Consider the following 16956-nt stretch of genomic DNA (forward strand, 5'->3'; position numbering starts at 1 on the left):
AAAAAACAGCTATTTCTTTCAAAAATGAAATGGTCTTGTTCTGAAGTCACCCATACATTTAATTGTAATTCTAGCGCCCCCAAACACTGGCTACGGGCCTGCTTTTTTTAAGGGCCTTTAAGAGTCTGTGTAGGCCGGGGTGTGGCTCCTACGCTCCCGGCTTTACACACACATGCCTGCAATCAGCTCATCACTTGCCCCAGTTCACTCACCTGACATCCATCTCTTGGTATTTCAGTCGGCTCTTCCCCCACTCATTGCCCCGCATTGCAGCCTTATTACTGGGATCCCTCAGGGCTCTGTTCTTGGTCCGCTTCTTTTTTACTCTTTAGACAAGCTGATATTACTGATATAAATAAACATTTTTGTATGTATATTTGAACCATACAAAAAACAGACAGACATTTGCATGTGGTGCATATCAGTGCATTTAACTTTAGGAGAAATGCCACATCTGTAGCCTCAGCCCTCCCATCTTCTGATTCATACTCATACTTGTCTTCCAACTCTGCCACAAACATACTGTTCACCTCTCTGTCCTCTCACTTCTCTGATGGTTTGTCAGTCTCCTCCAGACTCTCATCAACTCCTCATTGGGATCCCACAAGCTTCTGTCCCGGGTTCCCTCCTCTTCTCTCTGTACACTCTTTTGATTCTCTCATTTGCTCTCATGGCTTCTCCTGCCATAGCTACAAAGATGACACACAACTAATTCTGTCTTTTCCCCAGTCTGAAAACTAGGTGATCTCACAGATCTCTGCTCGTCTGGCTGACATCTCTCGGTGGATGGCTGCTCACCACCTGAATCTCAACCTAAACAAGACTGAGCTGCTCTTCATCCCAGGTTAGGGTTCTCCCATCCATGATCTGTCTATCAACATAGGCACCTCTGTTCTGCTTCCAGGGGATAGCTACTCCCCCACCCCCAGTGGCTGCTTGAATCTGGTATTGGGGCTCGGGCCCATCCTACATTGAGGACATGGTTAGTCCATACATCCAAGCCTCTCCACTGCACTTCGCTTCAGCCAATCAACATACTACTGTCTCAGTCACATGGTGGTGGGTGGAGGTCTCGATTTTTTACGAAACACATCTTAGGTTGCAGACTTTAAAATAACATGTTCCCAACTTAACCAATTAAAAAATAACACGTTCACTATCTCCTATTTTCTCTAAATGTAGCGCTTGAAGTATATCAGCATACCCGATGAAGTTAATTGAAACACACATTTGACGGCACTTATTTTAAGAGGCCTTGGATTAGAATGACTGTCAAAAAAGGGGTCATAAAGTCAAGTAAGAGAAGCACTGCCTTATATCAGCTCATCATAACAGTAAACAGGTGAGTAGTTAACTACTCATAGATAAGTGGGGATCCACACAAAGGAGAGAAATGATGTTTAATCAAAATGTTAAAAAGCAAACACTCAATCTGAGAGAACTAATTCTGTTCACCTCAACACTTCAAAGCCTGTGCTAAAACAAACAGGTGAAGGAACACTCCACATGTTGTGAAGAAACAGGAAGTCAGCAGTCTCATCGTCACATTCCCTAGCTCGCATGCGGGTAATGCCTTTTCAGTAAACACTAAAGTATGCATTGCACATTTTTACCAGGTGACACATTCTTTTGAAACAGGATTAGACGACAGCAAGAAGAGATTTTTGCCCACAGTATTGAATGTATGCAAGTCGCTTTGGATAAAAGCGTCCAAGTGACATGTAATGTAATGTAAAAGATGCATAATATACAATTGCTTCAGAATACAGTTGCTTTATTTAAAACTATACACACGGGTTGAGGTAAAACTTCTTGACATACACGGTATGATGATTAAAAGCTTCTCTCCCACACACAGCTCTGAGGGAAACACTCAAAGCTCCCTTTAGAAGCTGGGCATAGAGGTCATGTCCAGCTGAGGTTGTGTTTGACGGGAGAAATGGGCTCTCCTTTCTTACAGGCAGTCATCTTCTGGGTATCTCTGAAAAACACAACAGGGGTGGTTTCAGAGTTATTGCATTATGAGCCATGTCACTGATTAGTTACTGGACATTAAGCCATGACATTAAATTGTCAGCTTGGTTACATTTCTTTCTCTATCCAAGTTGGAGTGAGTCCAGCCTTACCGAGCACCTTCCTCTCCTTCAGAGAGTGAACAATTGGGTTCATGCTTCAGGCTGAAAAAACCTTCTAATGTGATGAATAGGTTGAACATGTTGGAAAACACACACTATTGGACTAAAGTGCTGGCACGTGTTCTTATCACATTTAGGTGTATCAGTGGCATACCGTCAGAAATGTGCTTATGCTGTACTCATGAGTAATATATTTATCCCATGAAGCAACAGGTCATTTTAAATGTGACAACTGCGCATTCTGCAGCTCTTAAACTTTAAACCTGATGCAGCAGATTAAGTCATGTTCTGTGTGTTTTCGACAGTGAAGATTAGAAGGTGTAGAGACAGTGAGACGTCTGTGCGTCTACTCAATACATTTACCTTTGACACTGTTGTGATGGAAATGTGTAAATCCCTTTAGATTTAGTTCAAAATAATGTAAAAGAATCATGTTGATTGATCAGCTACGATAATAACAACAACAACAACAATAACAATATTAGTGTAGTGGGTATTTACATAATGCTGGAATGTGCAGCATTCATTTTATTTTAACTGCTAATAATACATGTCCTCTGTGGGACAGATGAATGAACTCAGAGCAAAGCATAATAACATATTCTAAAGTGGTGACATTATGGAATTCCAAACACAAGTAAACATCACACTGATAAATAGAGTGGAATATTAATGTATGCTACCGAAACCTAAGGCTTATTTAAGAGCAGTGTGGGGTAATAGCAAATATATAACAATTATAAAACATAATTCAACAACTAAATAGGAATAAAGGTAAAACTCTTGTAACCTTATTTAAAATAATAATGACTAACAGTATTTTTGCTCAGATTTCCTGTTCAATGGTATACGGTGTGTCAATACAATGGCCTGTTTTAGTCACCGTTTGGCATCATTTGCATAACCAAAATATCAGATCACACAGATCTGTGTGCATCAGGCTTAAAACCAGAATGTAGAATTAGAAGCAGGGAGGCAGTATAGGTAGGCTGCACTCAAACAAACACAGCTTCAAATAGGTCCCACGGTCAATATGTTGTTGATATCAGCTGTAGTGGTTTGTGTATTCGTGCTCAACTGACATGTTGTTCACAGTCCGGTGCACACAGATGACAGGGTGCATGATTCGAACCAAAGTTCACAAGTGGGGGTTCTACCTAGAAACTGCTGTTCTATGTAGGCAACACGTGCTGGAGTTAACACAGCAAGCTCACAGGCATGTGAGCCGCACTATGCTGAGCGGAAATGAAATGCAGAGCTGGAAGACGCTGGCTGAGTTCTGCCCTGCTACAACAGGCTGAGAGGGTTGTGTATAATAAGAGGATGGTGTACCTGGGACTCAAAAATACCCCTCCTGATGCAGGTTTTATTTTATATTATTGAACTTATAGTTCAAATTCACAGCTAAATAAACGCTTTCAGTTGTATAGTCTATCTTTTGGGGAGTGTTTGAGGTGAAACATGTTACATCCATCCTGAACAAGAGCATTTGGCAGTCTTTGATATCTGCGACTGTTTGTTTACAGTACAAGACAGAGAAACAGATCCTATTCATCTTTTCCCCCCGCTGCACAGCACTCTCACCAAACAACTGTGTACTGTTAAAGCTCTGGTCTTGACTGAATACCAAAGCTATTAATCACTAATATAGAAACGACTTTAGATAGTTTATTTGGCCTTAGTGGAAACAGTCTGCCAGAAAAACATTCTGATGTACGATGAGACATCCAGTCGGTTTGGATGCCTCGTGCACCGATACGTCCTTGGTATGCTATCAATGACATTCTGTCTCAACTTCCATGACGATTCCTAGGCAACTTTGTTTTATGAACAGTATTCCTTAATCATGTAAAGCAGTGATTAGAATCATATTCAATATTGTATTCATTTCCAGAGTAACTCGTGTAATTCTCTTTTACTTTTTGAAGCTGAAGTTCTTCCAAAGGTTGCTGATGGTGGCCTGGACACCCGGGTTGTTCTCGTTATTGGAGGGTTTTTTCCCAGAACCCACAGGCTTTCTCCTCAGTCCGCTGGCCCTGGCAGGACCCAAAGTCCGAACCGTTGCAGCTGGACTTTGGCTGATAGGCTTCAGCCGCAATAGACCTGAAACCTGGAGGTAGAAAGACCAAGAGTGGGAGATAATATCAGAACCTAGAGGGGCACGTTGTTAAACTGCTATGAGAGGTACTCTTGATTATCAGTCTGTTACTGTAACGTCATTTAGAAGCTAATCCTACCTTTGGCCTCAGCATGTCTGGTCTCTTATGTGCTTCTGAGTGGGCGGGACTCTGCTCTGGCTCAGAATCTTTACTCAAGTTGATTTCCTGAGGAAGCAAATAAAAGGCACTAAGAAGACAAAGTGATTCTACAGAAATAGCTTTCTGCACACCCACTAAAGAGCAATGAAACTCTGCTGAGGATGAATGTGTGAAGGCTAACCCAACCACAAGAACTGCATTCACATTTCAAAAGGAAATGGAAATGTGTTTGAACGTACAGATGCAGCTTCCTCCTGGTAGGAGGGGGAGATGCTGTAGATGACTTCCTCTTTGTGGCAGGAAGTGAGGTGAGGCTGGGACTGGGAAAAGTAAGCGCTGTCTTGAGAGGGGGGTGAATCCAGGAGGTCATCCTTTTCCTCTGGGTCTCTGTCAGTGGGAGAGGGAAGAAGGAGTGACGTGTCTACAGAGGACCTGTGTGTCTTTGTGGACGAAGAAGAGCTCTCCTTCTTGTAGTGAAACTGCTGCAGGGCGGCCAGGCCTGCAGAGGACGGAGGGGTTCTCTGATCGGCAGAGCATGAGCTGCCGGACCAGCGGAACAGCTTGAGTCCCTGACTGGCTGAACTGGGAGATGTCATGCTAGGCAATGGAGGTGGGCTGGGGGTGTCTATGGACGGAATGTCAGGACCGTCACTGTCATTGGTCTGGCTGTTGGGAGAATTGTCCTGATTCACAGCTGTGGGCTCCACATCCGGAGGCAGATCCTCCAGAGCACACTCCTTCACGCTCACACTGGCTGATGAGCTGCAACTGCTGAAGAATCTACACATGGGAATAAACACACCCACATCAGGACCATATAGAGTAGTGATGCACAGATTGCAGTAAGAAATGTAGGCACCAAAATAAAACATCCTAATTGTAAAAAGATGTATTAGAGGCCCTATTCTGCTTTTTGGGGTTTGTCTTCCCTGTAGTGTGTTAAGTATGTTTTTGGGCATGTAAATGGTCTGCAAAGACTAAAATCCATGTGTTCCTCCAGAGGGAGTTTCTGTCAATACAAAAATGGGACAGTGTTGTGCAACAGTACATGGGACTACGGCTCTCCACTGCCAACATCAGTCCACACAGACAGCTAAACTGAAAGAAATAATTCCTTTAGAATGGATCATGTGTTGTGCAGTTGAAAACGCAATAGCTTTTTTGACTTTACCCCAATCAGATCACATCCAGTCCTCAATGTGTTTTCGGTGTGTTTACACCCTTATTTAATGTGGACGAGCACTATCTTATTGCAACCAAATCACACAAAACACACTGCAATGCAAGGTGTATAGGGGCCTTCCATGATGTCACCTGCTGCAATGGGCCTGGCCGTCCTCCTCATGCTCCTGGTTCCTCCTCTGCAGCAGGGTGGCGAAGCGGTTGCGAGGCTTGGGCTGACTGGTTATTGCCGACTTCTCTGAAAGCTGGTCTGACCTGGATCTCTTCTGAGTGGGGGATGAGTACTGCTGCAGCACATCCTGGTCTGATACACTAGAGTCTATAAGGGGAAAGAGAACAGATGTCACAACAGGCTACACACTGCTGCTTTCATTGTTCTACTATCTCTGCTCTGTAGTTTCGCCGCCACACTGATTCAGTTTACTCAACAACAAATACAGTAGAGATTATTTTGGGATATAGATATATTTATTTATTATGGGCTCTAAGTAGCATTGTCAGTGATGATCATCATCTATCATAAACTACCAATCAGACTGTTGTGCGGTAGTGTGCGTACTAAGAGGGTTGTATGCGTGTTAAAAAGGCATGCAGCACTCAACAGCTTACCTTCTCTCGGTCTCTTCACCTGCAGCTCTCTGCAGGGAAGCCTCAGACCAACCAGGCTGACGACTCTTTCCTTCCCCCTGGTGGAGGACGGCCTGTCTGGGGAGGCAGCAGGCCGGGGCGGGGCAACACATGCTGCCTTTATGCCTCTACTCCAGATACTGGGCCCAGCGGGGACTGCTGAGCTGTTCCAGGTGCGACTTCGGGGTTTAGATAGCTAAAAAAGGAACATATGCCGAGTTATTCTATATTAAATATGACACTTAATTCAAAAGGACAGCTGATCTGGTACCTGCTGAATGGGTTTGTCTGGGCTGAAGTCATCTATCCTCTCCAAGCTGTTGAGGTCAAGATTTCCCAGGGCCATCTGCAAGCCTTTGTCATCTCCTAGATTACTGAGTTCAACATCATCAAGGAAGGGATAATGTGCAAGGGATGGAGAGGTTCCATTCCACATTTAGAAATAAAATATAACCCCCCAGGACACTGAATGTTGCCTCTATTTAAAGTGGTAATCTGGTCAGAGGTGATTCGTAGAGTAGGATACAGTCCAGCGTAGCTGAGGGTGGCCGGGTCCATTTGCTCTGGGTACGGGTTGAGAGGAACCACCTTCCTCCTGACAGGATCAAACACCAGCTGGTAGAGGAATGTGTTGTTGGCTCTGATGAATCCCTCGATGTATTCTTCAGAGACGATGATGTTCATCTTCAGGTACTGACCCAACTTTCTGATCACCTGAGAGGGAACAAGAGCTCACAATCACATGGTTTTACTGACGCAAAGCTGTTGGCGCTAGGGTGGAACTACTGACTCACTTTCTTTGTTCTTTAGAACTTTCGATGAATATTGTACCTAGAAAGTTCCGAGAAATGTGTGACCGAAACTGGGGTGTGCTTCCCGATGCTAACTTGGGTGGATTTAGTTAACGACTGACAGGTGTGTTCAGAGGGCAAAGCGTTTCCACGGCAACGCCCTGCCAGTGAACGAGAGACAGCCTGTCAGAGAAAGTATTGGCAATATTGTGCTGCATTATTGCTTTCAGAAGAAAACTGTACCTCCAATCAGCTAAATATCCCCCCCAGAGTGTTTAGGATACCAGAGGAACCCCTGAGGACTCCCGACTTGCTATACGTGTAAATCCCTTTGATTAAATGAGCATATCGGTGCGACTGTGACACATTTCCCTACATTATGATCACCAAATGATGTATGAAGAGTGAAAATTGTGGCCAGCTGCGCAATAGTTGGACAAAAACCTCAGATGTTTTTACAGCTGCTCTCCCATCTAGCCGTGATGACCCCCCCACTCTAAGTCTTAACGACCTCTCCCATACACACCCATTATAAATGTGAAACAGTGAGACACTTTCACAAAACGTAAGCTGCGACTACAGGAGAACCGTACTAGCTATCAAAAAATATCCGATTAGTCTAATACAGTCTAAAGTCTCGAGAACCGTTTGAATGTGTCATTTTTGTTCTACGTTAAAGTATGCGGAATCTGTACGAGGTCAAAGTGGGGTGTTTTTGAATGTTTTTCAAATGGATTTCCCATTCATTCCTATGGGGGAGATGATCGCAGTTTTCTGCGATTTACATGGAAATGGCTAGGCAAATCTCTTATAAAAAGACATAGCACATAGATCCCGGTCATTCCGCATGTTGTGATGTGTTTTTTGTGTGTTTCGTGTCAACGCTGGCGGACAATTAGTATGACAACATTTGTGGCGGAAGAAGGAGAATAAGATGAGATAAGTATGTTGAATACTCGCCAGTCACACAGAGTTCTAAAGTTTACATTTTATTTATAACCTTAAATATCCCGACACTGTATGCCATTAACAAAAAATGGAACCCTTGTATTGTGCAAGTGTTTTTGTGTCGTTAAAGATTTATGACATATAAATTAGTTTACAAGGAAACGTCGTGAAAATAAACTAAATTAAGAGGGAAAAAAGAAAAGAGAGGAAATGTGTTCTTGTATCTATTCCTGCACTGTTTTAATCAACAGACTTAAACTCAGACGCAGGTTTGTGTGCAGCCATCCATGTTGTCTAGTTTAGAGTGAGGTACCTTGAGGATATCTGGGTCTTTGGCCAGCCGGAGCAGCTTGCAGGCCTTGCCCAGGCCGATGCCATGTAAGGAGGCCAGATAGTCGCACCCAGAGAGGATGCACATATGGCGAAACTTCTCCTCGGTGAACACGTTCCCCAGAGAGCGACAGCGGCCCATGTTGTCCTGGTCTATCTCCAGGCCGTTGCCCTGCTTGTCCATTTTGAGGATCACCTGCATGGTGTAAAAGATCACATTTAGAAGTTGATGGCATAGTAGTACGAGCAGTGGGAGAATCTGAGGCCATTCCTTAATGGTTGGTTCAACTTCTCTCTAATGCATGGTTTGTTGCAAGCAGGATTAACACTAAAGTTCTTCTGATATAATCTGTGCTAGTTGTCCAACTGAATTGATCTTACACAAAGTACGCACTGGAAATCTTCATGACAGAACCATAACTGGGTTGAATGATGACAATAGGCAATAGCCAGTACCCTGCTCTCAATAACAGGGCCTTGTTATCTAAATCTAGCTTCCTTTATCCAGGCTAAGAAGTCAATATAGGCTAATATGCTAAACAAGCCTGTTTATCCCGTTATGGAAATGCAACCATACTAATATCTCCTTACTTATATCTATTAAAGGCCGCTTTACAGCTTATGTTAAGTCTCTCTCATTTTGCTCACAGTATCTTGAACTACATTTGATTTAATTCTCTTTTGTTAACAAACTTTTCTTTTAGAAAACATTTTAATTTGCAGGGTCAGAAATGTAGTCGCAGTATTCTTTGTTATATGATATATGTTTTGCTGTTCCTACAAAAGTAGGGATGCACCGATGCCAAATTTCTTGGCCATGCCGATGTTAAGAATAACAATTTGGACGATGCAGATCCCGATGTTTTGATGTCATTTGTTTCCACTGTTGTTATTCCACTCTCTGCCAGGAAAAACTAAAAAGTCTCTCAAAATGGTTTCAGTTTCAAAGGCTGAGCAAGTTCGTTATTATTACAATAATCACATAAGCTGTCATAGTCATAGACAATGTATAGCAAGTGACCTTCAAAAAGCACCTGCACAGTTGCAATTGCGAGCTTTTAACAAGCTTTATTAAAAAGACAAATTCACTCGTCGCTGCCAGTGGATCGTTAGAAAGTACGCAGCTTCCCCGGATCACCTGCAGCTCTGCCCGCTGTGAGGGGAGCGGTGAGCGGAGCAAAGCACACGTTTAGATATCACACTATTTTATCCACCTCTGAATCTACCTAAACTAAATATATTTACTCTTACTGTCAGATCACTCATTACTGGATCAGCGAGCTTCATGAGACGGGCGGGCTGTCAGGAGAGGGATACAGGGAGACAGGGAAAGAGAGCGCTCCGTGTATTATTCCCGTGTCATTATCCAAAGTTACTGTAAACTTTGGAATAATGTAGTTAACCTACATAAGTAAATCGCGGGTCTCTGGGAGAAACAGTGACATAGTCCCACATTGTTGACATGTTGTGTTTTTGTTTTCTTTAGTTAATGTTGTTTTTATATTACGGACTACGGGTGCCGCAGATGTTATGACGGAACGCAGGAAAAAATAAAAGCATCGGCGACTGCCATCCGTGAATGTGTCCTTATTTGCCGATGGGAGTAAATAGGGCGAACATCGGCCGATGTCTAGCCGATGTATTGGTGCATCCCTATACAAAAGAAATTGTTTAGGACGCCTCTGGTTTATTCAGCATAGCCATGTTGATGGTTTATTTCTACTCTTTTAATTTCTAATTATGTGCACAGCCTTGTTAGCTCCTCCTGCATTTGAGTTTATTTCATGCAATTGGCGGTCTGAGACCTCCTCTTTACAGCGGTCTTGGACCTGTTGTTTGGTTTTGCACCACAGAATGATTACTACATTAATGACTTCTCAAACAAACCCCATCATGAGTTGAACTACACCAGAGTTTGGTTGGTGTGTGTGGTCCACATTAAAAAGTGTGGGGAGTCAGCCTGTTCTTTCAGCTATGAATACATCAACTTAACTTACCCACATCAATTTAAAAACAGCTTCCAACAACTAAAGACTGTCCAGGCTCATTTTAAATCGTCAACACAATCTAGATAGTTCTAATCCAACAACTGGGCTTTCCTTCTGAGCATTTACATACCTATGTAGCTGGAAGTGCACGCTGGGTCTTGTACTCCTTACCTTCTTGCAGCCGAAAGCCAGCAGGTCAGAGTCCTCTGTGATGACAGCCTGGGCCAAACCACACTTGGTGAGGTACGCTAACTGAGCGTCAGCTTCATACGGAGCCACCACACAGTCCACTCCTCTCGCCCTCGCAGTCTGGTTAAACACATTATAAAAAATGAAAACCTGCATAACACCAACTGCAACATGGCTGTGTTTGACCACAAAGAATATAACCAAGAAGGCAAAAGCATGCACCTGTAGGGTAGAAATGTCATTCAATGTCAGCCTTATTTCATTCTAATAATAATGTTATGCTATGGTGAAGGTCTTCCTCTGGATTTATTTGGAGCTATAAACATTAGTACATTACATTTCCCTCAAATGTAAAGCTCCACGCCATAAAGTCAGGCACCACCATATCCCTATAACATTGTATTAAAAAATAAAAGGTCGATTTAAAGTACTACAAAATCAGCTCTATCGTCATTGATTATCTACTCTAAAGTAGTTTTCCATAAAGGTCATTTTGAAAGTTCAGTTCTATGTGCCAAAACCATATACATGAACAAGACACCCACGTTATTTTTCAGGTTTCTTTAAATTCGTTCCTTTTTCTACCTCCATTCTTGAATCCTCTTCACTATACTCTTACAGGCTTGTATGTTGTTGCCACGTTTGAACGGACTTGCCCCTTCCCATATGTTGTTGTTGTTGTGTTAACATTGACTTGTTGAAGTAGGATAAATATGTAGTGTGTGAAGTTTAGAGCATAAAGAACATAAACCATGTGTGGGGGTTATCTTGGTTCACTCAACAATATAACTGACAGATTGTTTTATCTTGGATTAGATGAAGTAAAAATCAAATGATGCCAGAAATGGACTTTTATTTGAAAGGCTTGCATGTTGTCAGAGACCCATTTAACGAATGCAGACAAAGCACCTCACACTTTCGCTTCAAATAGGACTAATATGTTATTCAATCGCCTGTCATTTATTGTCGGTTCAGCTGCCACACACTAAACTCAGATTCCACAGTCAGGGAAAGTATGTGTGATCGTGGTTGTTTATTGTACCTGCGTCTGGTTAAGAGTAGATAAGCTGACATTAGCACCGAAGCTGAGAGCGTTGGAACGACCTAAAGAAGTATTTGTGTTGGTTGGTGCTGCCCTTCATTTCCATCACAGTTGGTTCTGTGGTTTGCTCATTTTGAGACTCGCTTTGTTACAGCCTGCCTTGCAACTATCAAATCCTATCCTCTTGACTAAGTTTCTAAACTGTTAGTGGGCTGCTCCAGAGTAAAGACACTCATATAAGTCTGTTATATAGGAGAGACAAGAAGACAGGAAGTCCTCACCTTGATGAGGTTATGAGCCATCGCTGGGGTGATGTTCACACAGCGAGTGAAGCAGTCTCTGGCCTCGGACAGCTTGCCTTCACGTAGCAGCTGCCGGCCTTTCTGAAGGTTGCTTTCTCTGCGCCTGAAAGGAACAAGGATGAAATTGAATGAATATTGGAACACTTTGCATTGGGGGAGGCAGAGAGGGACAGAGAGAGCAAAAAAATGTAATGTGATTGTTTATTAAAACAGACGATCCCCTATGGCACAATACTTTGTATACAACGGACACACTCAGACTCCATGAACTGTAGATTCATTTTTTGGACGAGGGAACCAGGACGATAAGATGTCGACTACAATAATCTGAAATAAATCTGCTAAAGATTTGTGTTTAATGCTGATTTTCTGCCAGTCTATTCCACAGATTCACTTCTATGTGCAGAAAGGTTCCTTTTCCTCTCGTTAACACTGGGGGAACAACATCTGTCGAACAACATACCTCACCTGTGTAATTATTTTAGGTATTGAGGGCTGCACATCACAACACAACTATCTAATCAGTTAGGATGCCTCCTGCTAGTCAGATTACAAAGTAAACTGGATTTGTCCTAAAACTGAAGTGTATGTTTCTGGACAAATTCAATGACATAAACAGTCTAGAGGGAGTGATTGTGTGGCACCACTGTAAGCAGCATAGACAGAGCTCAGCTTCCTTGTGAAACAGAACAATAAGGTGTTGGACCTAGATGTTCAGCTATTTGTTTGCGGGGGGGGGGGGGGGTTGTTTGGTCTCTCCTGTCGACAGGTCGGTACATTTCGCTCTGCACCTTCACACATAAACAATGTCGCTCTGTTGCTGTTGTGGAATGCATTCCTTCTAATAAACCAAGCTTTGTTTGAGCGTGTTTGGGAGCAGGAATGCATAACAATGTCTTATTGTGTTTGGCCGTCAGTTATTGTTTCCGTTATAACCACATTTCTTTTCTTACATTCAGGATTTTCTGTGGAGCTGTTTTTCTTTAATTCATGGTGCGATTCTGCTGTATCTCCTCTCCCAACTTTGGCCTCAGTATTTATTAGTTTTTAAGTAGATAAACATAATCCCCGACTGCCAGTTTGTAGCTGCTCACAGTAAACACACAGATAAGCAACATTACCTACAGGATAACACAAAGATTACAAAATGACTGCGCTGTTTTGACTTGCTCTCGTTGTTTTGGTGTCTTCAACTGCAGGGATGGTGACCGGTTAACTCTATCTGGTCAAGCCATGAGTTGGGAGCCAGTGGTGACTTTCCAACACATCAGCCTGTGAACCACAACGTCACTGAACCACAAACCCGCACCAGAGTTCTGCTTTTACACGTCCCGATCGGACCAAAAAAAATATGGAGTGAGCTGGTAGCTGGAGAGGTGCCAGTTCTCCTCCTAGGCCACTGCCGAGGTGCCCTTGAGCAAGGCACCTAACCTCTATCTGCTCCCTTGGCGCCGGGTACCTGGCTGCCTCTCTGCTCTGCCACCTCTCCTCTGCATGTGGTTGTGTGTGCATGTATTTCCTCTGTGTTTGTGCATGTATATCCTCTGTGTGTTTAATGTGTGTCAACACAACAGAGTAGAGAAAGCAATTTCCCTGTAAGGGATTAATAAAAGTATGTCTTCTTCTTCTTCTTCTCTCGGCAAGAGCAACTCGTCTCTTTTCTAGTGGCCTCAGCACTCTCTCTCTCTCTGTTCTGCAGTCTGGAAGCAGATGTACCTTTGACAGAGCTTGTCTGCAGTGCCATCTCTGCTAATGCACTGTACTAAAGTTATGTGCATGCAATATTTTGTTTTTGTTTCAACTGACATGAGAATAGCTGTTCCACCTTAAAGGCCAGCCTATCAGAGCTTGAGCCTGTGTTTGCCAACTTCGATGCTAACAATTCATCTATCTGTGTCCCTTTCCCTCCCTCTGATCCCCACATTCTGCTTTCAATGAGATGTGGCTTTGTTAGAGCTTGCTTTAAAGCATGCAGTTAGCATTTACTGCTAATGTTATATGCATGCAGCAGCTAGACTTCACAACAATAGAGCGCCTCGGCGATGACGTATCTTTGTAGGCTGACCCGGAAATAAGCTGCGCATGGGTTCCTTCGACAAAAAAGCTATGTGATTTCTCCATAGGCTTTTGGAATATGCTTATGTATTTAATGTCGTAGAACAAAATGTGACCCGTCTCTTAAATTTGTGTCAACCACAGACCTTTCGAGTTATTTTCCAAAATCCTACGGAGAAATCCCACTGACTCTGAGACGAGGGAACCGGAAGTTGTACAATGCTAACTTACTTCCGGGTTTTAGGACTCGTTCCTGCGGCACTCTATAGGGGCAAAGAGCAGCAACATACACCTTTAACATGTGTAAATCATCTTCAGTATCTGATTGTAGGGGGTGAATAGTTCTGCAGAGAAAACACCCTCTTTAAGGTAAGACAGCTCCAACCCATATTGAGTGTTTATGACTGATGAATAAAATGTGTGATCAGTTTGACTTAGTTCCAGTTTGGGACTTGGGGACAACCTCTGATGAGGAGAGAAGCAGACCCGATGGCTTTACTTGTGAGGTTGCAGACAATAATATGCATGTGTCATGTTCCATCCATACTCGTATGTACAATAAAGGTTAATACTCACTCTCTGCGCGCCTTTTCCACCTCTCGCTTTGACGGCAGATTGCGTCCATCGAACACCAGAACTGGTTTGACTCCGAAGTTCAACAGCATGTCCACAAATTTCATGCAGTACCACACATACCTAGAATTGGATGGATTCAAATTATAATATCAGGTTTAAACATTGAACCATTAAAACGATATTACCCATTAATAGAATAAAGAAGTAAATAGATAATATAGAAAAATAAAAGAATTGGGTATCAACAGACCCACTAAAGAAAATATTTACCCACCTATTAACACCTTCTGTTTTATTTCAGCTAGAATAATAAAAATGCTTACTGGTCCGTTGGTTCTCCTTTAGCGAGCTTCTCAGCACATGAGAATGCTCCTTTGTGCAGCCAGCAGTACGTGTCCACAGCCACGGTCTGGCCTTTGTATTTTTTCACGCTGATGGGCTCTCCAGCATCTTTGATGAACTGCAGCAGGCCAGAGATTCCCATTGTCAGCTGGTGATTTCAGCCACGCTGATTCTGAAACTGTAGAACAATCAGAAATACTGATAGAACAAATGTTCAAACTTTAGGAGAGATATATTCATGACACCAAACAGCTGCATACAGGAGTATCCACACATGGTAAGTATGTTGACATTGTAGATTTGCTGCTTAATGTTGATGGCCATTTAGGCCCTTGGGTGACCTTTGCTATCCATCACTTCAGATTTAGGAGTGGACGTCTCAGTTGAAAGATGATAGGAAATAATGGAGAGAGTGACATGCAACAAAGGCTCAGACCAAAGTAGAGAAGTTGTGGTTCACCTCGTCATAACCACTTGGTCTTTCCCTGGACTGAATGTAATTTAATATAATTGCTACTTGAAGTCAATTTTCATGTTTTAGTCTTCTCTAAGACTGTTAATGCCATAACATTTCTATTATTGTGGTCAATAAATCTCACGTGGTCCTGTAATTTATTGAGGAACTATGTTTGATAATTGATTATTTACATACAGAGGCACAATCTGTAGTGGCATTACAACACTGGAACTTGTTTTCAACCCCTCCCAAATCAATAGCCAGGTTAATAATCGATTGAATTTATTTTGTATGGAATTACGTCAACTAAATATATAATACTCATATTCTGGTGCTGTTAAATATGTCAGTTTGGAAAAGCCATGTGTAAACACTACTACTTTTAAACAACTCCATTCTGTATCTATAATGTATTTGAATAGTTGTCAATGCTTAAGGTTTTAACCCCCACAATGTCTCATTTGCTCTTTATTCTGAGCAATTACAGAGGTCCCAACAGATATCATGTAACAGATTATAAATAACTCCTGATTCATTGTTTCTGTTTTCCGACAGACATGCTAGGTCTATTGTTTCACTCAAATTGAATTAGTTATGTATAGTTAATCGCTTGTAAAACGGATACTTCCTTTGCCATTACAGCCTTTTAACCACATACTTTTCATTGCCAACATATACGTTGTATGTGCTGTGCATATGGCCAATACAACCTGAAACCTTGAAACATACCCCCAGCTTTAATGCAAAGTACTCCCAGTTCCCTATTTTCATCAAACCCAAGAGAGGGCAAAGCTAGCAAACACAAACAACAAAGAATGTAGTTCTAAAAATGGAATTTCAGGTTACAAAATACCTTCTCTGGGAACAAGGGTAGGCAGAATTTGGTATAACGCCTCAAACATTATACCATTGAAATGTGTTACGTAGCCATAAGCCAACGTTGGATAGGTTTGTCATCTCAACGTTTAATAGTAACGTAAGAAAGTGTCATCCTTTCTTTGGAGTTCAGTGTACTGGTTCCTGCTCTTAGCAATATTAGGAAGGGTTTGTGTCGCATTAAACGGTACAGTTAGTGTCTTGATGATGTCACCAACCTTACGAAGTATCCTAACTGAACACAGTGGACAGTCTCAACGGTGCCTGAAATCTCTGTCCGTGTGAGCTGCAGTCAGTCAAAGATGACACACACTGACCTAGACAACATGCAAAAGCAAAAATGTAATGAATTAAATGAAAAACTTACTTCTTTTTGTTATTTAAATCAAAACATCCAGGCAGCTTGGAACTGCAGATACTGGAGCGAATTTGGTTTTAGCGGCAAAAGGAGGATTTCCGCATTAGCTGCTGCAATTGGCCAAATAGACCGAGAGGGAGGGATCAACGGTAGAAAAGGTGCGTTCCAAAACTGAACTGCTTCACCCGGCTACCCACGATAAACATGCTTGTGTAGTTAGTCAAGATCTGGTTTTTTTGTTACATTCTACAAATTTCACACTTGACTAGATGTTGCTCTCTGTTCATGACCTAATGGAGAGTAAACAACATTGCGTGTAATGTCAGACCCATGGATGTATAAAAAGAACTCTCGTATATATATGAAATGCGGTACGCCGGTGAATATATCAAGCATGCAAATGAGCATGTCGCTCGCGGGAGGAAGTTGATGTCCAAAACAATAACTATCTGATATTTTAAAGATTTCTCAGGGGATCGCATGGTTGGGCAATAATCAGA

At 42.4% G+C, this 16956-nt stretch overlaps 1 protein-coding gene across 2 annotated transcripts; it reads right to left on the bottom strand.

The window, feature by feature from the left end:
- Window positions 1–1757: 1757 nt before the first annotated feature.
- exo1 (exonuclease 1) lies at window positions 1758–16582 on the bottom strand. Of its 2 annotated transcripts, none has more exons than XM_063874272.1 (14): window positions 16466–16582; window positions 14747–14943; window positions 14424–14543; window positions 11772–11895; window positions 10431–10568; window positions 8255–8467; window positions 6729–6916; window positions 6474–6576; window positions 6185–6398; window positions 5708–5894; window positions 4633–5173; window positions 4373–4459; window positions 4055–4245; window positions 1758–1981 (listed from the first exon to the last, which is right to left on the bottom strand). In XM_063874272.1, the coding sequence occupies exons 2-14, from the start codon at window positions 14905–14907 to the stop codon at window positions 1906–1908; spliced, it is 2343 nt and encodes a 780-aa protein (XP_063730342.1). In that variant the 5' UTR covers window positions 14908–14943; window positions 16466–16582; the 3' UTR covers window positions 1758–1905. The 2 variants fall into 2 exon arrangements, with proteins under 2 accessions (XP_063730342.1, XP_063730343.1); XM_063874273.1 differs by lacking the exon at window positions 16466–16582 and adding an exon at window positions 16317–16411.
- Window positions 16583–16956: the final 374 nt, after the last annotated feature.

The sequence above is a fragment of the Eleginops maclovinus genome, chromosome 22 (assembly GCF_036324505.1).
Source record: "Eleginops maclovinus isolate JMC-PN-2008 ecotype Puerto Natales chromosome 22, JC_Emac_rtc_rv5, whole genome shotgun sequence".
NCBI lineage: Eukaryota > Metazoa > Chordata > Actinopteri > Perciformes > Eleginopidae > Eleginops > Eleginops maclovinus.